This window comes from Polypterus senegalus, chromosome 2, assembly GCF_016835505.1.
Source record: "Polypterus senegalus isolate Bchr_013 chromosome 2, ASM1683550v1, whole genome shotgun sequence".
Lineage (NCBI taxonomy): Eukaryota > Metazoa > Chordata > Cladistia > Polypteriformes > Polypteridae > Polypterus > Polypterus senegalus.
The window spans coordinates 176,252,094-176,278,357 of NC_053155.1; the positions used below are offsets into that span (position 1 = coordinate 176,252,094).

A 26,264-nucleotide genomic window follows, 5' to 3' on the forward strand; every position below is an offset into this window, starting at 1 on the left:
TAGATAGATAGATAAGAGAAATAATTACATTTCTGCACTGTGTTGTATTAGGTAGGTAGTCTGTTCAATAAATATTTGCATTTTGAACAAGAGACTGTGCCTGTGAGGTTGTGTTTAGGGTCTGTAGTGCTGCAGTGCCCCCTGGTGGTTACAGTGTATTTAAATGTATTTTTATTTTTCTTGTTTAAATATATATATACCTTTATATATGGTAAAATACTCCAACAAAGCTGGAATATAAATGGAATCATTACTAAAATAATATTGTAAAAACTAAGGATTGATTATTTTTTATTTTAAGAAGTTGGCATACTTGGTTCTGAAGGTGGTATAGTTGGCTGTGGGACATGAGTAGGCTCTGGTACATCTTCAACACAGCTTGTGTTTGTTAGTTTGATGTCATCTAATGCTATGGTGTTCCATCTTCCCATTCTCTTTTCAGCTTTGATTGTAATCTGAAAGAAAATTTTATTTTTTTCAGAAAAAAACAGTGAATGACAATTCTTGTTTGTAAAGTCATTTAAATCCTAAATTTGTTGTTGGCCTTTTAAATAGCATTTATGATTTATAATTATTTGGAATTGATTGCCATTGTTTAATATTCCATACCTGGGGATCCATTTAGCTTATATAGAAAAAAAAGGAAAATAATTATTTTCAAATCCAAGAGCTTCAAAATTCAAGGGCAACTTTTACAAAAGGATGTCAGGGTGGTTATCAGGTGCAAAGGAGCTGCAGCGGAAGCAAAAGCAGAGTGTAATCCAGCAGGAAATCTTCAAAATTAAGGAACTTTCACAATGGCCACAAAAATGTCATTCTTGGGTGACAAGAAACATGTGGATGTGGGAGCCGGTATCATTACTTCTGGTTTCCCAGAAGTAAAATGGGTACAAGCATCAGTAAAAGAAATAGAAACTCTAAAGAACTGTCAGTCAATCATTATCCAACCTGCTATATCTTAACACAGGGTCTGCTAGGGCCAATCCTAGCCAACACAGGGCGCAAGGCAGGAACAAATCCCGGGCAGGGCATCAACCCACTGCAGAACTCTAAAGAACTGATTTGCTAAATTGGCTGTAATATATGTGTGTGTGTTTGTATGTGTTCACCCTGTGATGTATGGGCACACCCCATTCAGGTGTTGTTCTCCAGGATACTACAAAAAACATAAACCGCCAGGCCCTCTAGTTAGACAGTTATAGAGACAGAGAAAAAACAACGAAAGAAGTATCAACAAGGTCCTGCCTGAGGTGAATGGGATTTGCTGTTGCTTTATAATTTACACCTGCCCTGGACATAACCTTTTAAGAGTAACTAATGGCTTAGAACTGTAAGGAAACCAGGGGACAATATATGGAATTCTAATATGATGTCCTTGCAGTTAAACAGGGTTGCCTTTGACCTCATACATGTTATCTGATCTTGTCTTGACTAGAAATGAAGCAGGGAAGGAGTACAAGGCTGAACCCAGGCATAAGAAGGACAGAGAGAGAGAGAAAGTGGTGAGAAGTGACAGGATTTAGCTTGTGTTCTGCCTCAGTTCCTTATTTTGTCAGTTGTCAGTTTTGTCATTGTAGAAGATGGAAATAAAAAGTGGGAACTTGGGTGAAGGCTTTGCTCAAGCATTCCTTACATTACAGGCTTTGCTAAAGCATCCAATCAAGCTCCCCAAATGTCCATTGTTTCCATGTCTTTCCATACTTTGTAAACTTTTTTTCTAGATTTTAATTTAGTGTAGTGCCTTTTTTGTATTATATATGTTTTTGTATGACCTAATACTTGTTTTTGACTTCACTCTTGTATTATGGACTTTAACATCAACTGTATTTTACCTTCTTGACATGCTTCTTCTGTTATCAGCTTATAGTGATCTGCACTCTCACAATACCACATTTATCATACCAAGTTCAATGGGACATCATCCTACTCCCCATCTTAAAAGTGTAGTTTTCTTGCCTGTGAAGCCACAGCTGGAGAAGCAAACTGAGTAAAAGATTTACTATGAGTGCTTGGTGAAGTACTTCAGGGGTGGGCAGATGGATGTGTCACCTGCAAAACAAACTGAGACATATCTCTGTTTACTAGTGGAGGCTTTGTTATATTTTTTTTTCCTTTTTTCTTTGTGTTCACCATTTCAGTGGCAATCCCTTGGGTGTTCAAAAATAAAGTCAATGCTTTTGATGTTACCCAATTCTTTTTGGGTAGGCTGCAGTCCTTGTGACTCTGAATAGCATTAGGCAAATTTGGTAATGGATGGAGAGGGACAAACAGTTTTATGGTCTGTGTCCCTCTTGGCAGTTCATCAGGTATCTAACAGTAAGTGCTTTCTCTTAACACTAGAATTACCAGAGCCTACGAGAAAGCTCGTAAATCCGGCCCACCTTAAATCCATTCTCACCCCTCCGTCAGTGTCTTTTGTCATGTAAATGTGCAGATAAGCAGCAAGCAGCTTGGTATCCCATCCCCCCGCCCACTGCTGCAGTTCAATTCGCAAAGAAGTTTCTCAGTGCTCAGTGTTTATCTTCAAGTGAACTGCTGGAGCTTTATAGGTTAAAAAAAGTACATCATCATTTGGAATACATACATTTCATGTGTATTCCGTGTCAACAACAATCTATGTAAAACATAATTAACGCAGGAATGTTTTTCATGTTTTAGTAATAATTAAAAAAATGCAGAAATGTAACGTATAAGGTGAGAAGCCTGAAATACAAATATTATATAATCACTTTCACAAAAGGTACAAGTACAACAAAACAAGTGCACTGTTATTCAAGAATTTAATCGAAGAAAAATGAAAGCAGGTTACGGTAAGCGGTTGATACGACAGCTTGTTTGGTGCAATGCTAAGAACTGCTGCCTTCCAATCAAGAGGTCGCGGTTTCAATATCAGCTGCTTCCCAAATTTACCATTTTTAGTAGTGAGCTGCTCTTATTGTTAATATCATACAATAAAAGCATACGTTTGATTTGTGTCTGTAAATTTATAGCTAAAGTAAAGTGTTTTTTTTTCAGTTTTATTCTCTCACGTTCAAGCTCCCACACACCCCGGATCTGATGCCGTTTTCAGATAAAGACGTGGTATAACAAACAAACTTGTTTTGTTACACCCCCTCTTTATTTGAAAATCATGTCAGATCTTGTGCGCAAATGAGACTGGGTAAACTTTGGACATGGATGAGAAGGGTGTGCGTGACTGAGAATGGCTGTGGATGTGAATTTTTTTATTCAGTTTTATTCTTGAGTGCTCCTGCTCATGCTGAATTAGTATGCACCTTCTGATCCATGATGTCAAAGAAGCACTGACAAAAAAGAGAGACTTAGGTATATATGGCGTTTGAAATAATTAATTTTATGACCTGTATTGTACATTTCGGAAAACGTTGTTGCACTAATGCAACATTATATTCATTTGCATACTTTCATGCGGTTGTAGTTAGTGACCACGTTTGTTTTTTTGTTCTGATTTTGTTGCTGCATGTTGGTATTTCTTTTGAACTCCAGGACATGCAAAGGACAGCATAGTACAGAGAGGTCAGTTCTGCACTAAATACAATCATCAGATTCAAATGTTAACAGTTCCCACACACACCCAAGGACCGTCGTTACGACATATTTATAAGATGTGAAGGCTGAAGTCCAAATATCAAAAAAACACGTTCACAAAAAGTACAAGTATAATAAAACAAGTGAGCTTTTATTCAAGAATATAACCGAAGAAAAAAGAAAGCAGGTTACGGTAGGTGCGATACATTGGCGAACTCTGTAAGCCGTGCTGTTTCTTTGAAGGACAGGTGATTGGCAGGATGACGCAGGAATTTGTCCTGTATCCAAACGGTGCCATCTTTCACCTTTACACCTGGTGCAGCTACTTTGTTCTTATATGTGAGTGGACGTTTCTTCTGGGGAGGGCTTCTGTTCACGTTCTCCAATCCGAGTTCACCTCTGTTATAGCACGTCTTTATTTGAAGACAGTCGTGTCAGATCAGGGCGAGCGTGAACGCGACTCAGAGAATAAAACTGAATAAAAAAAACGCTAACCTTTACAAGTACCATACATTTACACCGTCTGTTACAGACTCAAATTGAATGTATGCTTTTATTGTACAATAGTAACAATAAGAACAGCTCACTACTCAAAACATTTATTTTGGGAGACGTTAAGACTCAAACCCAGAATCTTCTGAATTGGAGTCAGCAGCTCTAACCAGTATACTACCCGAGAAGTCAGGACAACAAGCAACACTAACCTGATTTCTTCTTCTTTAGTTATAGTCTTGGGGGGGAAAAAAGCACATTTGTTCTTTTAAAGTTGTATCTTTTGTGAAAGTGCTTATTTGATATTTGGACTTCGGTCTTCACACATTATACACTTCATGTCTACATTTTGTTGTTAGTTCTAAAACATGGAAAAAGTTTGTCTTTTAGGTATGTGCTCAACATTTCTATCATCCTACACTTACACAGATCTTTGTGGACACGGAACACACATGAAATGCATGTGTTCCGAATAACAATATATTTTTTAGCCTAGGTACCTGACTCACTGATAAATGAGGCTTCATTTGGGAGAGATTTTTGCAGTTTCTCTGGCGGTGGGGGGGGGATGGTATAGCAGCCTGCTTGCTGCTTGGGATTATCGACACATTTACAAGACAAAAGATACTGAATGGAGATATGTGAGTGGATTTAAGGTGGGCCGGATTTACGAGTTTTCTCGTAAGCTTTGGTAATTCTAGTGTTAAATTTGCCAAAAGAGTTGCAAAAATATTTAATGTCATTAGAATGTTTACTTCTAATCTGGGATTCAATAAAAATTTGGATTAATGTGTATGTGAAACTTTGAAAGAAAACGTTTTTATCTATTGATTCAGTGTACTGAAGATTTAGAATTAACATATGCTGGGGTTTATGATTTTCATCACATACAGTGTTTACTGCTCAACAAAATATGGACATCTGCTTCTTCTTTCAGCTGCTCCCGTTAGGGGTTGCCACAGCGGATCATCTTCTTCCATATCTTTCTGTCCTATTGTTCTGTTACACCCATCACCTGCATGTCCTCTCTCATCACATCCATAAACATTCGCTTAGGCCTTCTTCTTTTCCTCTACCCTGGTAGCTCTATACTTAGCATCCTTTTCCCAATATACTCAGCATCTCACCTCTGCACATGTCCAAACCAACACAATCTCACCTCTTTTACTTTGTCTCCCAACCTTCCAACTTGAGCTGACCCTCTAATGTACTCATTTCTAATCCTGTCCATCCTCATCACACCCAATGCAAATCTTAACATCTTTAACTCTGACACCTCCAGCTCTGTTTCCTGCTTTCTGGTCAGTGCCACCGTCTCCAACCCATATAACATAGCTGGTCTCACTACCGTCCTGTAGACCTTCCCTTTCACTCTTACTGATACCCGTCTGTCACAAGTTACTCCTGACACTCTTCTCTACCCATTCCAACTCTACTCCCTGCTTCCTCACCATTCCACTGACCTCCCTCTCATTTGCACACATGTATTCTGTCTTGTTCCTACTGACCTTCATTCCTCTCCTCTCTAGAGTATATCTCCACCTCTCAAGGGTCTCCTCAACTTGCTCTCTACTATCGCTACAGATCACAATGTCATTAGCAAACATCATAGTCCACGGGGACTCCTGTCTAATCTTGTCTGTCAACCTGTCCATCATCATTGCAAATAAGAAAGGGCTCAGAGGCGATCCCTGATGTAATCCCACCTCCAACTTGAATGCATCCGTCACTCCTACCACAGACCTCACCATGGTCACACTTCCCTCGTACATATCCTGTACAACTCTTACATACAGTACTTCTCTGCCATTCCCGACTTCTTCATACAATACCATAGCTCCTCTAGAGGCACCCTGTCATATGCTTTCTCTAGGTCAACAAAGACACAATGCAACTCCTTCTGGCCTTCTTTAAACTTCTCCATCAACATCCTCAGAACAAACATTGCATCAGTGGTGCTCTTTCTTTGCATGAAACCATCCTGCTGCTCACTAATCATCACCTCACTTCTTAACCTAGCTTCCACTACTCTTTCCCATAACTTCATGCTGTGGCTCATCAATTGTATTCAATAGGTAGAAAAATTGGAAATTACTGTGCCTTTTACAAGTAAGCTGTCATAATACATGCTGAAATCTAGTTCAGTTAGGAAACATTTATAATTAATAGATTTTTAACTAATATTCATGCTTAATAACAAAAAGACATCAAATAATGAAAAGTTATATTTTAGCAGGGTATTACTCATTTAGATGCACCTAAGTAATTACTAATGCTGTATTTAATTTTCATGTTTTACTTGTTTTAATATTTTATCATGTGAAGGTTACCACATCCTGTCTAACAGAGATCCGGTTTTTATCCAGTTTTCTGAATACAGTATTTGTATTAAAGAGCTTAAACACAAGATTTTAAAATTAAAACACTACAAAATATGTCTTGTATATAAATATATATTGCTGCGTCCAGGGTTGTCGCATGACTTGTGCCCAATATTGCTGGGATAGGCCCCAGCCCTTAGGAAACAGAATTAGAAAAATAAAAATGGATGGGTGAAAGGATCACATTTACAAAGTCGTAAAGCAGATTGTAAAGAACATATAATAACTGAGTTAACACTGTTACCCATTAGATTTTTCAGTAATAAAGAAAATTTTAAAATATACTGGATGAACCTATCTGGTATTTTTTGAGTCAGTAGAAAAAGGTACTTACAGAAAAATAAGTTGTTCCATTTAGTGTAATCTGAGCATAATTCCAGTGGTCTCCATAGTTGCCAATTTTTTCAAAAATAGTGCTTGTTATTCCCAAGGGACTGACAAGAAGCACACTTAAACGATAGACATCTGATCCATACATATGGTACCTAAAATAAAAAAAGACAGATAAGGTATTATTTAAGAAAGCACAAACAAGCTTTTCCTTTTATTTTTATAAAGCTAATATGGATTTCAGAAGTCAAATTCAAGAAACAGCACTATCATTTTTAGCATAATATTACTTTTAATTGTTTTATTCCTTTTGCAGGAAAATTGGTAGTTATAAAGCAAGTGGTTTAATACATCTTTTATTACAGCTTTGGCCATGCTCCTCCATTATTTATCATTGGCCACATGTCCCATTTGCCTAGCAATTGTAATAGTGAGAAGCAGGAATATCTACAGTAAGTAACAATTTAGCTTTTCCTTGATCTTTAAGCAATTATCCCAAACCCTCTACCAGCATTATTCAGAGTGACTCTGGTTGGTCAATAACCTGTCATAAAAAAACCTAGCCTGAAATCTCTCATTTACTGACTTACCTTGCTCACTTGGAGGACTCCCATACTACTCTACGTACTGTATGTCAGTCAGAAAAGGATGCCTTACTTTATATAAAAAAGAAAAGATCAAATTTTCTTTGTGATGAATGGTTGAAAGCCGTTTCAAAATTTGCTAAGAGTTTATTAATGGTGTATGAAAATAAATTAAACTGGGCCTATGTTACATTTTCTGATGTTTCAACATCCAAAGACGGGATTACTTTATATTGTGCTTTTTGTTTATATACTGTAAATCTCCAAATTGGATATTGAAAGGGTGCAGATATTGATTTGATATGGAGCATAAATGTATGAAAAGTGTTATTGATTGAATTATTGTTTGTCCTGTTGCAATGTGCTTCAGCAAGCTCATTATAAAGAAATGTGTTGGAAAGTTGCCAGCTACATAAGCAAAACAAAAGAGCTACACAAGATGCATAAGAGCTTTGCATTGGTCAGGTGGTGCCTTACAGAATTCTCTGAAGATATGTGATGCACTGTTATAGACCATCTTTTTTTCTTTTCAAATCCAACTAATTGGTCTGCTATATTGACTAATCTGTCACTTTTACCTACTACGACCATTGCATTAACTTTATCACTTAATATTAAGGTATCCTAGAACTTTGCTCCTTCAGTCACAGACAATGCACATTCCCCGTAAAGCAACACACAGTACTTTGTTGATTCATGTTAAAAACAATGTGTTACAAGTGACAATAGTTTAATCACTGCAGTATGTTTTTCTTTTTCTTTTTTTTTTGATTTGCACCAAAAGACTGGACATTCATTTTCTTGTATATTTCTTGCATACTTTATTTACTACAAAGGTATATTTTAAATGTCCTCTTTACTTTACAATTGCATTTCATTGTTTCTCATCTGATCCCCATTTTAAACTGCTACTTTCACTAAAATTTTAGATGACCACAGTTATTCGTATGAGATGTCATATGTATATTGTTAACTGTTAGTGATGTCTGCCCCTACCATTTGTATTCATTAGATATATGTGTATATAGGTGGTGCTTGTGTTCTTCTTGAAATAGTAAAGGAATTCTTGCAACTGTTTTTGTGGGTGCCTTTTCTTTGTCTATATCAGGGTCCCCAACTCCAGTCCTGCAAAGCTACTGTGGCTGCAGGCTTTCATTCTAACTCTTTTCTTAATTAGTAACCAGTTTTTGCTGCTAATTAACTATTTCCATTTATTTTAATAGACTTTTCTTGAGACTCTGACTGTGGAATTGATTATTTTTTCCTTAAACAGCACCTAAACATAACTTTGATGTGAAGTGAACCAATAGATGACCAACTAAGGTGGGGCCTCAAACTCCAACCAACTTCACTTCATTTAGTTTTTAATTTGAAGCCAATTCTCTTTGCTAATTAAACCCGTTATTTAATTCAATGGCGCTCATTCTGCCATGACAGACATTTCCAAAACTGTTGATTTTCTTTTTAAGAGCACTGTCAAAATGTTTTGTGGACTTGAGCAGATCAACATTATTGAGACCTTCATCTTTCTTTATTTTCAGTTACTATGCAGTGGGCGAGGTCATTGTTTATGTGTTGGTACATTTTTGTCTTAATATTGTTTGGCTGCTAATTAAGGAAAAATTTAATTAAGGGGCCTGACTCTTAAGTTGTACATCAATTAAAATTAACGCAGAGTCAATTAGCAGCAAAATCTTGTCACTAATTAAGAAAAGGGTTAGAATGAAAACCTGCAGCCACAGTAGCTCTCCAGGACTGGAGTTGGAGACCCTGGATTATATATAAAAGAGGCTTATATTTTCTTATAACAATTAAGAAACAAATGAAAGAGCTTATTGAGAAACTAGTGAGGAGAGCGTGAGTGAATGACTCAACCATTTGTCATCAAGAAACCTGCCGTAAGTCTGCACATTATAACCTGTTTTACTTTCCTTCAGGTGAATATACACCACCTAAATAGCCACGTGGCAATTTGTAAATTGTCTATATGTTAATGCTCTACAATCATTAAATAAATTCCATTATGCTTTAAATATCACACACTTCTTTGGACAGTGCACAGTGTGTTTACTTGTCAAATATAGAGAACAATGAATATAATGCACTGCAAAAGAACACGATTTATGAAGACAGCGTAACAGCATTTTCCAAACACAGTAACTAGTATGTCTATACAATGCATTCCACTATGCTGCATGTTTATTGATGTGCTGCATTACATTTTTCCTCACTGCCTGACTGTTAGTTGCAGGTGTCAACAGGTATGGATGAAGGGAACACCAACTATCATTGTACACCATCAGACTCCCGATTATTGCATTTTACACCCTGTCGAACTGGCTAAGATGAAGAATCTGTTGGTACACCTAAGATACCTTGCCATAATATTTATAAAAGTTCTGATTGCAAAATCACCAGTGCATTCAGTGCAGAGATTCATTACAGTATGGATACCAGTTATAATCCTACTGGGTTAATTAAACAACGTGTAAATGCTCATGAGGTGATTGTTGGAAACAAAGGCACATAATTCAATGAATATTCTTCTAAATGGGCATTCTTTATTGTAGCTGTACTATCTCTTTCCAAGTGTACCAAACCTCAGCTCCTATCCTTCCATGTTTTTTTTTCCTGCTTCTTTTCTCTGTCTGTGGCTGTGGCCAGCAGAAGGAGTAGCCTGTTAAGAATAACTTAGCAATTACAAGCTTTGTGGTGACCAAGTAGATTATGAAGGGCTTAACATGCCACTTTATTGATGGGTTTTGAAAAACACTTTCAAATTATTGATCATTCTTAAGACAGAGTTTATGATGTTCTTAGCATTACAATGCTTCCAGAAAAAGCAGCCCTGACCTGAATAATCTACTCCGTATCTATATAAAATCCTAAGCCTAAAAGTGCAACAATTTTATGTGATGTTTTTGTGTCACTTTTTTGTCACGCTTTAAAATCGGGCTTATTTTAAAACCTACATACTGTATATATGTTTGGTATCATTCTTTTCCATATTTATCGAACTTTAATGTGATGTTATTAGATTTTTAGATTCTTAGTCCGCTTTTAAATTGTAAACTAAAAATATCCAGAACTCACATCCCGAGACAAGAGTTTGTGCCAAGAGATTTAACTATGCCGGGGCAGAAATAAAAGACAAAGAGTAGGACAGCTGCTGTACAGGCTTTTAAATATTTGAAGCACTATGCGAGGCGCAGATCACGTGGCACGGCAGCAACAGCAAGCCAGCAGCTGATCGAGCAAAGTGGAGGTTAAAAAACTGCATTTGTTTACCATTATATCACCGTTTAAAAGGGGTTTGAGCAGTGACCGCATCTCCTTGGGTGCGTTCAGCCCCCTTCATACGCGAGCAGCAGAGACACAAAGTGGCTGGCACTTAGCGCAGACTGGGGGTTGGCGAATGAAGCAAGCAGTGGAGAACCCCTAATAGCCATGTTCATTACAATCAAAGAATGAATACAAAACCTTTTATTATCAAGGCTATGTATGGTGCTATATTAGAAGACAGCTAATCTGACTCACCCTCACAGCAAGTACAATTTTTTTTATTATTCTAATGTACTTTGATAAATGGATAAAAGTTAATGATAAAACCTTTTTGTATTGAAGTGCTTCTCAAGGTGTCACTGCAACTGTGATGGTACCATAGGATTAAGAAAGACTGACATTGAGCAGCCAAGTTTCTACAATTTAAAGTGACTTTTATTCATCTGTAAATGTATCTTCACATAAAAATCCTTCTACACTGTAAAAAGAGAAAAAGGTAATTTTAGTAGTTGTAATGAACTATATTAATATGTTTGTTCACCTAACGAATTTTTTTGCCTTACTTCACAATTGAAAAACCTTTACATAACTTCTTCTATTTAGTCTAATGCAAAAATCGCTTTGTAAGTTTTCTGACGCCTCGCAGTACACAGTATGTCCGGCCTTAATAGTCTCATATCGTAAGAATTCATGAACAACTGTGCAGTGAGCAGCGACTGGCGCCATTATATTTGAGTTCTGATTTTGAGGCGTGTGTAGAACGAGTTTGAACATTGCACGATTATTTGGAGTGATATAAAGTTCAAAAATCTGTTTGTTTTTTTGTTTTTCCCTACAATTGTGAATATTTGCTATTCACTGTTTAAGTAGAGCTGTGATATAAGTTAAGGTTTAACTACAGAAAATTATCTCAGCGACACCATTAATGTGAAATATTCTTGTAATGTATGCAAAAATAGCTCGGTTTAAAATAACATATCGTACCCTTTAATTTCTTATTTAATCGTTGCAATTGCCTCATTTGTTTCTGGACTGACGTGAGCAAAATATAAATTACTTTAAAGTTTGTTGCACCACTCTCGTTTCTGAGAGTTCAAAGTTCAAGTTAAGAAACACATTCTAATGAGTTTTGAGAAGATTTAACGTAACTAATCATCATCGTTATTTATATTAAGTGCCATAATGTAAAAATGCAGACTGAATCAATATGCCCCATCATTTTGGTGTTATCCTACTGCATTTAAGTTGTATAAGACTAGCTGTATGCAGTGTTAACCAGGGCTGTTGTAGCAATTTCTTTTCCACCCTCCCAATTACAAGCAATGTTTTCTTTGAGCATGGTGGGGTTAGGGTATCCCTGTTTGAATATATATAACGCTGATATGTACATTCTGTATTGAAGAGTTGTTTGAGGTTAATAGGGTAGCCCTCTTAATGGTCAGAATGTGATGTGTCAGCAGCTGAAACTGGAAAATGTCCGTATGTAGTAACAGTGTGTTCAGGCACACTGCAAACCCAGGTTTTAAGTATTAACCAGATATAGTACCAATATCTATACTAATAAAAGGCAAAGCCCTCACTCACTCACTCACTCACTCACTCACTGACTCACTCACTCACTCACTCACTCACTCACTCACTGACTCATCACTAATTCTCCAACTTCCCGTGTGGGTGGAAGGCTGAAATTTGGCAGGTTGATTCCTTACAGCTTCCTTACAAAAGTTGGACAGGTTTTATATCGAAATTCTACGCGTAATGGTCATAACTGGAAGCAGTTTTCTCCATTTACTGTAATGGAGATGAGCTTCAACGCCGTGGGGGGAGTTTCGTGTGACATCATCACGCCTCCCACGTAATCACGCAGTACATAGAAAACCAGGAAGACCTCAAAAAGCGCTCAAGAAAACATGCATTATATAATTGAGAAGGCAGCGAAACAATAAGAAGCGAGTTCTGCTACTGGAAACAAAGCACGATGTAAACCTACACTTTAAATTAAGTTCATAGACAGGCTGCCGCTGGCGTTTGTAATTTAGTGCCTGCCCATATAAGGCCATCCGTCAGCGGCAATCCAATAGCAAACTGCCACGGGTAAATATTCACGGGTGAAGGACTGTGCTTATGGAGAGGAAGATGAGATGGTCAGGGTGGTGTTTGACACAAACTCAGCGAAACTGCGAGAGAAAGTTTTAAGTGCCAGGACTAAGGTAACATTAAATAAAGCTATGGACATAGCACGAGATGGCACCAGCACAGCTGGGAACCTTCATGCAAGTACACCGAGTGGCTCACGTGAACTGATGCAGTGCACAGATAAAAGCAACAGTTCCAAAGAGCTGAACAAAACCGAATTACACAATTGAAAAGGCAGCAAAAATATGAAGCGTCTGATAAGCATATTCATAAATGCAGCTACTGTGGAAACAAAGCACACGTGGAAAAAGTCAATGTCCGCTAAAGGAAGACAGCGTAAAAAAAACCCGTGCATGCAGTTTGTCACATCACAGATAAAAGGAAGACGAGCTGTTTATTGATGCAGTAAGGAACTAATCGATGAATGAAACCTCTTATCTTTACAGCGATTGACAAACACGGAATGTAACTTGAACACATTGTACAAATACGAGCCTGATTGAAAGAAATAATGATAATCAAATCCTTGATGACAGCAACATTCAATAACACTCACAAAACAATTACTGTATATTGACAATCATGTTACGTTATTTTTAAAATGTTCCCTTTTCTTTTCATAACTTCTACTTCTCCACTCGATACACGGGTATATATATATAAATGTATATCTATAGCCCGATCTACAATACATACTTTAGCATAGACAAGCGGTGGCGCAATTGTAGAGTCTTAAGCCTCTAACGCCGAGGTTCGATTCGAGAGGGATGTACTGACTATGTACGCGCTACCGATTCATTTTACCTTCCCATCTCCTTGGTTTGGGACGTATGAAAAATATTAGGTTAACGCAGAATCATGTTACGTTATTTTTAAAATTTTCCCTTTCTTAGCACAAGCACAGTTGAGAAGCTTCGATGCATGTACTCCATAACGCGTTAAAAATAACGCATTTAATCACACTTTCAATTCCAAGCAATCGGGAACTTTTGTCAATGCATGATTTCCTGGTACATCCATTACACTGATGCACACATCACAGCTACAAAAATGTTAGAGTCGGAATAAAGCGCGTTCCTACGACTGATCATTTCGACTACCCGAAAGCCTTGATAAAAGCATGGTTTTGTGCACACTGAAAAGCAAGCAAAATTAGATGCATTACAGAAAGCGGACTTTGTGGCTCTTACTGGGGATCATTGGACTTCCGTGACCGTTAGTAATTCTAAATACATCTAATTACAAAATGTTCAATGATCACACTGTTTTAGCCTAATGTACAAAATAATTTTGGCTAATGTTACTCAGAGTTTAAAGAGTAAGCTGGTCAAATTACCTTTTATGTTTCTGACTTATTTTTTAAGAAGAAAAACTGCACTTTATGGTGAAATTTTGGTTATTATTATTTAAAGACAATACTATTCTGAAAATGTACTTAAAGTACTTAAACTACCACTTTATTTTTAAGTCTGCCCAATTTTAACCAGGGATGATATTTTTGTTTCTGTTTTGAATTCAAATGCAGTTTAAAAGCTTTTTTCAGAAATTAAAACAGCTTCAGTTTACAATATTCATGTCCATGTCTATTATTTGATTCTGTAAGCCCACTAAAACCGTTTTAAATAAAAAAAAAACATTTGCGATTTGGGGCAAATTTACGTGTGCGATTACATACGATTAATCAAGATTAATTCTTACACAGCCTCTAATTAATTGGATTAATTTTTTAATCGAGTCCCACCTAATATATATATGTAGATATATATATGTAGATTTATATATATATGTGTATATACAGTATATATGTAGATATGTATATGTTGTATATACAGTATGTATATATATGTGTGTGTATATATACAGTATGTGTATATATATGTATATATATATATGTCTGTGTGTGTGTGTATATATATATATATATATATATATATATATATATATATATATATATATATATATACCAGCAACACTCATGACAATTACAAAACAATTACATTGTCAATCATGTTACGTTATTATTAAAATGTTTCCTTTTCTTTTTACTTCTCCGCTGCCAATCGCAGCTATTTTGCTATATATATATTTATATATATATATATATAAATAGATAGATATGACAACAACACTCATATCAATGACAAAACAATTACATTAACAATCATCTTACGTTATTTTTAAAATGTTTGCTTTTCTTTTCATAACTTCTTTAACACACTACTTCTCCGCTGCGCCTGGTATTCTGCTAGTTATTACAATAATGGGCATATTTATTGCCTTGGTCATTCTAATGTATTCAAAATGTATTTTTGTTTTGTTAAAATTATGTGTTTTATATAACTGATTATGTAAAAGTATGATGGTATCAGTCCAGTAAGACAGAAATAAATTTAGACGTTCATCAGGTCATCATGAATATAGATGGACAGGCATGTATTTGTCCCTGGGGAAATTTGGCTTCTTAAAGAAGTTCTTTAAATGAATAAAAACATAAATAGGTAGATAAATAAATGATTAAATAAATAAATAGGTATGTAAATAAATAAATATACACAAACAGTTTGGACTGAACACACACCAGAATGACTATAAAGCAATAAAATTGAAAAGAAAAGTTCTGACTTGGTTGCCACACTGACAGTGAAGCATTATACACATGTACTGCTGTTGCTATCAGGGTATAGTAACAATAACATAACAAACTTATTTATGTTGAGTAGACAATAGTTGCAAATGTTCGGTAATAGCTGATGTGACTCTGATGTCTACTTTAGAATTTGAAAGCGTTGCATTGAGGCAGCGATCTTGAAATCATTGGCAAAAATGTATATATTTTTTTGTTTTGGCCCAAATGAATTGTTTTTTTTTGTTTGTTTGTTTGTTATAAATTTCTGGGTCAGTGAATATTAATAAATGTGTACTTTTGCATCAAGAAAAATGACGTTAACATCAGAAGACAGTACGTGCTGAGGTCCCTTATTATTTACCTTGGTGAGGATGACAAAGATCTGATCAAAGAATATTTGATAAGGCTTAGCATGCAATTTACCCTTATTCATTTATGCTATTTATTTGTTTATTAACACAGATTTGTGTTTTTCCTCTACTAGATTTCACAGTATGTTCAGTTACAATTCTGATGTAATATTCTGTATAGTCACTTGTGCAAGATATACTGCCTTATTGTTTGGTATTTTGAACATACTACTTATATGACACTAAGACATTAGTATTCAATGCTTTAATGATTTCTAGGGTTTATTTATCTTTCTCAAAGTTCACTGTATCATAATGGATGAGTATTTGTGCATCTTTATCTTTTTCTTGTAGGATACAGTAGGAGACGATGCTAAAAAAGAAATGAAGACACTCACAAAGGCCATATGTGTCACCTGTAAAGAGGGTGAAGGACCCTTTCACATGCCTAAGAAGTTGGCATTGTTATTGAAGGTGTAGAGGTGCTAAATGGACTATAGCCTGTTGCAGCAGCTTGTGCAATGTTGTTTGGTCTAATGTATAAAATAAACCTGAGATACCCTAAGGAATTAAAATCCACTTGTGAAGTTTTCCAAAAAGTTTTTATGGAACTGGACGGAAATAAGAAATCTCCCAGAGTGCAGAATCTAAGCAGCAAGCTTCTCAGCACAGATTAATTGATGATGAATATATTTATGTTCAAGTTTTAAGACTACACCACAAACTGTTTGTTGTTTGGATAATATTATTTCTTGCTTTTTGAATTTGATGTATACTTCAAGTTTTTTCCAGGACATTATTTAGTTTTTGTTTACCAGGGAAGTTGTTGTTGCTGTTAATCCCTTCCTTTTTGCATTTCCATCTTCATGGACGTTAAAGTTCAAAATGTGAAATTATGTATTTAATTGTTGTTAATCAGCTACTTAGTCTGGTTTAGGTTGAGTACTTATTTTTATGTAATATAATAATACAATATACTTTTTATATAAAGTAATATATATATATATATATATATATACACTATATATATATACACACACACACACACACATACATTTTATGTATACTATGTAATGTTATGCAATGTACAAAGTATAAGGTGTATTCAGTATATGTATATATAATTATTTCATAGATATTTTATGTATAATTTATAAACATTTTTTGTGAAAAGCTTATATATATATACTGTATATATATATGCAGTATACTATATAATATGTAATATATAAAATATATTGTGTGTTTAATATGTATATATGTATTTTTTGAGAAATGTTTTTTCTGTAAATATTCAGAACATGTTCAAGGAATAATCAAAAAATTAATATTTTTGTGTTGCAAATATTCAGTAATCTAAAACAGTTTTACTATTATGTCTATTGTACTTCATTTATGTTTGTGAAACAGAACAACTAATTAGGAAGAAACTAATTCAATTGCTGGTTGGTCCTGGATGCATTCTAATTAAATATGCTCAATTAAAAAAAATGCTGAATGAAACTTAAACTATAAGTTAACATAAAAAACATAATTAGTTAACATAAAATTAAAACTTAGTTTTTTGTTCAAAGGAAATACCACTTTTTGAGTGGAAGAAATTAAGTTTCCTCAAATAAAATTCTTTCTTTGGTTGAACATTGATAAAAATTGAACTGACATGAAAAAACATTTTAATATTAAATAATAACATGCGTTGAGAAAAACTGCTTCAATTGATTGTTACAACTTGACATAATTTTTTTAATTTACACCAACACATAATTTTTTTACAATGTATATTGCAAACACTTAGGAAAAGTTTCTTAATGAACAAGTAAATACAGACAGATGGAGAATACCTACTGCCTCTCAAATGCCACGCACTACAAAATTCACCTTTTTCTAAATGTTTGGCATTTTAGATTGACCATGCTTATTGCTGTATTTTGTATATCTCCTGTCAACTTGGCCACAATGTTTCTTATACGCACTTGTTACCACAGTTGATTTACATGTTAAGAGAAGGATATTTTTTCAATAAGCAGCTTTGAGGTGCACTAAAGGGGGTTCTAATTGTAATACATTGCCAGAAACACCAATCATATTCAGAAACTCACCAATTACATGAAAACTTTCTTTGACTGTCAGCGGGTCATGCTACCGTATTCTTTCTTGAAATGGCCTCTACTCACACGGTAAAGGAGCAGGTTACTGAGAATTAAGGAATGTATCCATTCCTGATGCATCACCTAGAACATTCTGAAAAGAACAACTGACATGGAATCTTTGAGTTACCAGACCTTTAACTTTTTTAGTCAGGGTTCATTGCCATCTTGTTTGCCTTTTAACAGAGGTTTGTAGTGTAAATGTTCTATTTATTTTTTTTGCTTTTACTATTTTGACTTTATTTACTCTCTATCAATATTTACCATATATATAAAGTATATATTCTGTTGAAAAATGTTTTTTCTTCTTTTAAAGCAACCAATTTGCATCTACCAGCACAGTGAAAATCATGTAGATTCAACCGTCCGAAATCAGATACGATGATTCTAACCCAGGACCACATACATCACTCTTATCGAGAAAAGTTCTTCTCACCAGTGTTAAGGCCCTTCATACAAGTGAAAGCTGCTCAAGAAACCAGACTAGCATTTACTTCCTTATTCAGTAGTATATCACAATGGAAAAAAATGTGTTATATATACAGCCTTTCACATCAAGGTCCATTATAAAGCAATTTGCAAGGCAGTGCCCAATAATAAAGCAAATAACAAGATATTTCTACATTTTGGTGTATTTATCTTTGGAATTTTCTTTACATAATTTTTGCTCCATATGCTTTATTAAGTGTATATATATTACACTGCATTTAAAATTAATTATATAATTGGTGGTCTTTTTGTTAGACAAATATACATTTTTTGGATTTATTTTTGTTATTACCATCACATTTTATTTTCCTGTTACTGAATTCATTTCTTTTTCTGACTCATTTATGCAACATATTGCTACTATATAAGATGTGCTTTTGGCAAATGTTTAATGTTTTTGACATAACCTAGACAATATCTTAGTTTTGCTTTAACTGATTTTATTTTACTTTTGTGTTTTTTACTATCCTGCTTATACAGCATACTGCATTTTCTCCAGGGGTTTTTTACCTGTTTATTGCTAAGATGATTTGAACTTTTACAATAAAGAAATTTCAAATCTAAAGTAAATTACAAGGTAATACTAAATTCTGCATTCTCTGTATATAATGATATAAATTAGAATATTAAACAATATTTTAAATATATACAGTTGTGCTTGAAAGTTTGTGAACGCTTTAGAATTTTCTATATTTCTGCATAAATATGACCTAAAACATCACCAGATTTTCACTCAAGTCCTAAGAGTAGATAAAGAGAAACCAGTTAAACAAATGAGAACAAAAATATTATACTTGGTCATTTATTTATTGAGGAATATGATCGAATATTACAGATTTGTGAGTGGCAAAAGTACGTGAACCTCTAGGATTAGTTAGTTTGAAGGTGAGATTAGAGTCAGGTGTTTTCAATCAATGGGATTACAATCAGGTGTGAGTGGGCACCCTGTGTTATTTAAAGAACAGGGATCTATCAAAGTCTGCTCTTCACAACACATGTTTGTAGAAGTGTATCATTGCACGAATAAAGGAGATTTCTGAGGACCTCAGAAAAAGAGTTGTTGATGCTCATCAGGCTGGAAAAGGTTACAAAACCATTTCTAAAGAGTTTGGACTCCACCAATCCACAGTCAGACAGATTGTGTACAAATGGAGGAAATTCAAGACCATTGTTACCCTCCCCAGGAGTGGTCGACCAACAAAGATCACTCCAAGAACAAGGCGGGTAATAGTCGGCAAGGTCACAAAGGACCCCAGGGTAACTTCTAAGCAACTGAAGGCCTAATGTTCATGTTCATGAATCCACCAACAGGAGAACACTGAACAACAATGGTGTGCATGGCAGGGTTGCAAGGAGAAAGCCACTGCTCTCCAAAAAAAACATTGCTGCTTATCTGCAGTTTGCTAAAGATCACATGGACAAACGAGAAGGCTATTGGAAAAATGTTTTGTGGATAGATGAGACCAAAATAGAACTTTTTGGTTTAAATGGAAAGCGTTATGTTTGGAGAAACGAAAAAACTGCATTCCAGCTCAAGAACCTTATCTCATCTGTGAAACATGGTGGTGGGTAGTGTCATGGTTTGGGCATGTTTTGCTAAATCTGGGCCAGGATGGCTTGCCTTCATTGATGGAACAATGAATTCAGAATTATATGAGAGAATTTTATAGGAAAATGTCAGGACATCTGTCCATGAACTGAATCTCAAGAGAAGGTGGGTCATGCAGCAAGACAACGACCCTAGGCACACAAATCCAATTGAAATGCTGTGGAAGGACCTGAAGCGAGCTGTTAATGTGAGGAAACCCACCAACATCCCAGAGTTGAAGCTGTTCTGTACAGAGGAATGGGCTAATATTCCTCCAAGTCAGTGTGCAGGAATGATCAAAAGTCACAGGAAATGTTTAGTTGAAGTTATTGCTGCAAAGGGGCGTCACACCAGATACTGAAAGCAAAGGTTCACATACTTTTGCCACTCACAAATATGTAATATTTGATCATTTTGCTTAATAAATCAATGACCAAGTATAATATTTTTGTCTCATTTGTTTAACTGGTTTCTCTTTATCTACTTTTAGGACTTGAGTGAAAATCTGATGATGTTTTAGGTCATATTTATGTAGAAATTTAGACAATTCTAAAGGGTTCACAAACTTTCAAGCACAACTGTATGTGTTAGTTTATAGTGTCATATCCAAGGTATTGTCCCAATTTATACGTTATTTTGCTTTGATTGGCATCTGCCCTTTGCAATTAAAATTCAATTAAGTGGGTTAATGGTTGGGTATATTATACTTAAGATTTGCCAAACATCCACTCTGTAAAGCTTTGCTTATCCTAAAATATCTTTTAATATCTTGATTTCAGTATCATCTTCACACTTAACCTATGCATTCATAAAATTGAGATCTAATTCTTATATAGAAATGAAAAAAAAATAGTGGCCCCTACAGTGAATATATATTTGGATTACATATATTGTATACCTAGTTCTTGTACTTACCAAAAGCTTAGACATTCTGGATGATTGGCAGAACTCAGGGCAAGACTAATGAGGTTATAACTCATTATTCCTGGCTCTTGATTAGTGGCAATATAGAACCCTGCAAATGTAAATATAGGAAATTCTCCATAAATATGAGATGCTGCACTGCACATTACAATAAATACATGGAAAAAGTTGTTATGTAGACTTGTGACAGTCCGGGTTAGCTGCACATTGGCAGCTTGAACCCAGAGCCATCGATAGTCGTAACCAAGGATGAAAAGGGCAAATGATAACTGATAGTCAGATAAAATGATAGTGCTCTTCATAATAATACCACATACTGTAAAACTGGTGGTGAAGGTTTAAAATCTCGAAATAAATTGCCAATAAATATTACAAAAAGGGGTGTTAAAATCACAGGGAGTTCCTTACCTTAAAACTGTCAAAAGCCAAATGAGACCCATGCATCAATGGGGAAAAGCTGAGCAAGGTTGTTATAGTTATCGAAAACTAAAATCAAAACTGAAACTATTATTAAAAAAACATTTTCGTAAACTGAAATAAAATAATTTACAAATCTGAAATGAAAAGCAAAAACTAAAAGAAACTATATTCTTGCAGTTAGTCTTTAACCCTTGTAACTTTTATCTCTAAAACAGAAAGTCATCCACCATGAGCCACCCGCATATAGTGAACGGCTGGTGACAGAGGGTGGATGTTCACACAGCACTTGCAGTGACAGAGCAAACTGAATACCGGTGTGTAAAGCATGTGAAACAAAAAATGATTTATGTGAAGCCTTTCTTTGTGCTTGTGTATATCAAGATGTAATTCAAATGCCTGAAATCGTAATGTGCTGGTCAACAAAACCTTTAACGTATGGACAGAAAAATCAAGAGAGAGTAACATTTCAGTTTATTTCTCAGGTGACTACTTTTTGTTGACAATAATTCACCTGCCACTTTGCAGGGAAGGTGCAAGGAAATATCATTTTACTTTCTCGTATCAGCACAATTCTCAATTCGACCTTGAGATTTTAATTAATCTTGACATTTTAGACCTCCCTGAGTGCGAAAATACTGTTTTTTGGAATTATCTGTGTATGCATGTGTCTGCGTGTGTGTAAACACAATTACTCAAAAACGCAATGAGATAGATGGATGAAATTCGGCATGTGTTTGCTACACCAAAATTGTAGATCTGTATTAACTTTTGGGCCAAATCCATCAACTGGAAGTGGTACTTGAACACATACTCAATTTTTTTTTTTTATCTATGTAGCTGTAGAGTCCAATTTATTTAACTTTACTTTTATAATAATTGTTAAATATATTATTCATTTGATTTGATTCATTGTTGATGGTTCTTTAATGTACATAATATAAAAAATATACTCATTGTTTTGTGATTTACTCCTTAGATATCCATCCCCATATCTGAGTATATGAGAAAGTCTAGGGGAGTCCACTCCCTATTTTTGAAAATTGACAAGGTCAATCACTTTTGCTTTAAAAATGTCATTTAACACCGAAGCGATACAAACTTTATAAAATACCTGAGTTGGCAAAAAGAGTCTGCCAAGTGATGGCAAACTAAACATTCTAATGTGTTTTTGCATTTATTCCATATTTATTCATTTATCTTTTTTAGTTCATATTCATAGCACAAAATACCCGATATTGTGAAATTAATCCAGCTGCAGAATTATACAGTATTTTAAAATACTTGTCCCCCTTTTTTCAATGTTTCTATCTCTCCCAAAATAGATAGTTGAAATATCATATTCTTTTTGCTTTTAACATCAGCCATATCATACATATTGCATATCAGGGATTTTTCCTGCAATGCATACCTGCTGGGGTAGGATCCAGGTTTCTTGCAGTCCTACTCTAGATAAACAGGTTTAGATAATGTACAGTATATATTGTTCTTAATGTCAGATGCTGTCTCTGTCATTTTGTGTCTGTCCACACTCCTATTACCTGCTCTTCCTCTGCTCATTAAAGGTTTAACATTCTTATACTTTGGCTATTTAAGTCTCACCACCCCTAACCTTCACACTACAGTACATGCTTGTTTTTCTTTGTTTCCCTCAATACAGCTAGGTGGAGTCTGCACACTGATTCATCTAAGAGTCATTTTCTTCCTAAGCTCCAATGATTTTCATGATCACACCTGTCAGGACACAGTAGAATCTGTTTTCTGATTTTTGACATCTTTTCAGGCCTGCAAGTGGCAAAATTCTGTCTATAAATTGTATGTTCCTGAGATGGAATCAGAGATCAATATGGCTGGTAGAAAATAACAAAGCCCAGTATTGGACATTTATGAATGCAATATTGAAGGCATTCATTATGAGCACATTGTCCTGGAGAGGGATATATTGTGTGTTGTAGACATACTGAGTAAAAAACCCTCAAACCTTAAAATTCATCTAAATTTCATTACAAATTGACCCATTCTAGGCAATAAAAGGAAAAGATAAAAAGTGTCAACAGTCAGCTATCATTTGTTCAGCACAAATGACATAGAAAATATTTAAAAAATTATAAAATTGTGTAAAATTGTTCATATTCAGTATCTGGTTTTGATTATACAAAAACAAAACCAGATAGTAAAACATGTAGTGTAGTAAGCTTCCACTAACATTAAACTCATATCCAAATCCATTAAGTGTAAAGTTCTGTCTGACTGTGACACAAAACTAAACTCCATAGGAGCTCCATGCCATAATTACTGAAACTAAAAGATATAAAAAATAAAATAAAAATGTCTTTGTGAAATAAAAACTAAATTAAAACTAAAAATACACGATGAAGGAAATTCTAACTAAACTGAATTTCCAAGTAAGGTCAGAAAAAATATAGAAATAAAAAGCAATATAAAAAGGCAAAACTATAATAACCCTGCAACTGAATTAATTGTGCAGGTGCAGAGCTAACAATCATTTTGCTGTCCCCACTGAACTCTCTTCAACTGCACAACGGAGTGCTGCACTCACATATGCAAGCCTAGCTGCACCTCTTATAATTATTTATTTTTTAAAGTAGCATACTATAAGACTGACAAAACATGGGCCATTTCACTATAATCTATACTAATAAAAGGCAAAGCCCTCACTGACTCACTGACTGACTCACTCACTCACTCACTGACTCACTTATTACTAATTCTCCAAGTTCCCGTGTAGGTAGAAGGCTGAAATTTGGCAGGCTCATTCCTTACAGCTTACTTACAAAAGTTAAGCAGGTTACGGCCCCATCTTCACGAAATTTGGTACGTGGCTTCCCTTAGCTAACCAAACCAATGTACATGCTTATTTCGGTGGTATGATGCCATTGTCAGCCGCCATATTGAATTTTCCAACATCACTAATTCTCCAAATTTCCGTATAGGTAGAAGGCTGAAATTTGCAAGGCTCATTCCTTACAGCTTACTTACAAAAGTTAAGCAGGTTTCATTTCGAAATTCTACGCGTAATGGTCATAACGGTCAACAACGTTCGCCATGTTGAACTTTCTTATTTATGGCCCCATCTTCTCGAATTTGGTATGCGGCTTCCTCCACTAACTGAAACCAATGTATGTACTTATTTCGGTAGTATGATGCCACTGTCGGCCGCCATATTGAACTTTTCAACAGTCTTTGTTACTTATGGACCCATCTTCAAGAAATTCTATCGATCAAAGAACTGTCACTTACCGAGTGGTTTCAATGCCCGGAGATACCACCTACCTTTTCCATTCTCTTTGTTACATATTGCACGGCCATATCAGGCTCACTCTTGATATCCGGAGGAACATTCTGTCTTATGTATTGAATGACTGGGACAGGTTCAAGGTGTGGACTGATGACGGTACAGGAGATAATTATACTACACAGGAGCACTAGAAGAGTGAAATGCTTAAGCCCTTCACCTATGGTTCTGTATGTGAGTTGATGGCTGCCGCTGAATTGTCGGTTGTTGCTTTCAAGTGTACAAATGGCCAAATATTTTACACCTTCGACACCCGCCAATGCCTCTTAAACATCTTAGATTCACAGGTGACGATTTCAGTAGTGGACACTTTGATGTTTATGAATGTTTAAACTCTCAAAAGCTGGATGTGATTTTATCGATGAAAGCGGTTGTGTGCTTACAACGCTTGACAGATGCCAAATGTCACTTCAACACAACAAATCCTGCAAATACTGTCGTAATTGAAACAAACCATGAAACTCAAACCGATTATGTCAGCAGCAATCCAAGCTGTAAGATTTGAGACAAAATTACTGTTCACATGGCCAACTGTAAGTTACATGCTCAAGAGTAAGCTCAGCGACAGCTTGGTCATGTTACAAACGGAGGGCCGAACTGACAACATGGTATACAAAGAGATCCTTAACAAATAATTATTGGCATATTGTCCCACAGTTTAAAAAGGTTTAATTTTCTTCTTAATAAAATTTGAATGCAGTACTTCACCGCTGCAAAGTGCGGTATTTTACTAGTTATATAATAAAGGTCACATTTTGTTATCGATTTGATGTATGTAGTGTGAACAATTTAAATAGAATCACTTGTGAGCTGAGAATAAACTTTTTTTATGGTAATGATTTCTTTATTGTAACAAAATGTGCAATAAAGTTTTCACTTATTTCTTCACTTGATTTTCACTCCGGGTAACCAGGGGCCTCATATATAAACGGTGCGTACGCACAAAAATGTTACTATGAACATTTCCACGCTCAAATCACGATGTATAAAACCAAAACTTGGTGTAAAGTCACGCACATTTCCACGGTAGCTCATATCCTGGCGTACACAAGTTCTATGCTCGGTTTTGCAGACTGGCGGCACCCAGTGTCAAAGCAGTGTTACTGTTCCAGTGTGGTTTCCTTTTTGTATTTAGATCCACATTCCTGATGTGGCTTTATAAAAATACTGAAATTAACCGCATATTGTTTATTAGTTTAATGCATCTGATTGTAATTAACCAGTAACAATATAATGGTCCACAGAATGGTCAAACTATTCTAAATACAATAGCAGCTTTAGTGTTGTTACTCTCACTGTACCTTTTTCTTTCAGCTGCTTCCGTTAGGGGTGGCCACAGCAGATCATCTTTTTCCATATTACTCCCACTGCACCACTTGGAGTATTTATATCACTGTATCTGAGTGGGGAATCACAGATCTACAGCAGCTGACTGAAAAGAGAATTATCGGTATACAGCATCAAGCACACGCTGCCTCAGCCATGCTGTTGTCTATTGAACTGCTCTCATACAGCAAACGCTTCAGAGCCTTTCCTCGCGGTTCAGAAAGTTTCATCCCAAGAACTATAAACGCATTCAAACAGTCCATCAAGTGCTCCTTGTAGACCTGTTTGTACTTATAAGTACAATTACCTCACTGTAAACTTGCGATACAG

The 26,264-nt window shown here is 35.4% G+C and overlaps 1 protein-coding gene across 1 annotated transcript in view; it reads right to left on the reverse strand.

Moving 5' to 3' along the window:
* The window catches only part of tmprss15 (transmembrane serine protease 15), a 157,186-nt gene that overhangs the window by 58,045 nt on the left and 72,877 nt on the right, over positions 1 to 26,264 (reverse strand). Inside the window, exons 12-14 of the mRNA XM_039746291.1 lie at positions 20,867 to 20,966; positions 6,754 to 6,904; positions 314 to 455 (exon numbers count right to left, since the gene is read on the reverse strand). Coding sequence (XP_039602225.1) covers positions 314 to 455; positions 6,754 to 6,904; positions 20,867 to 20,966 — 393 coding nt within the window. The remainder of the gene's footprint in view (positions 1 to 313; positions 456 to 6,753; positions 6,905 to 20,866; positions 20,967 to 26,264) is intronic.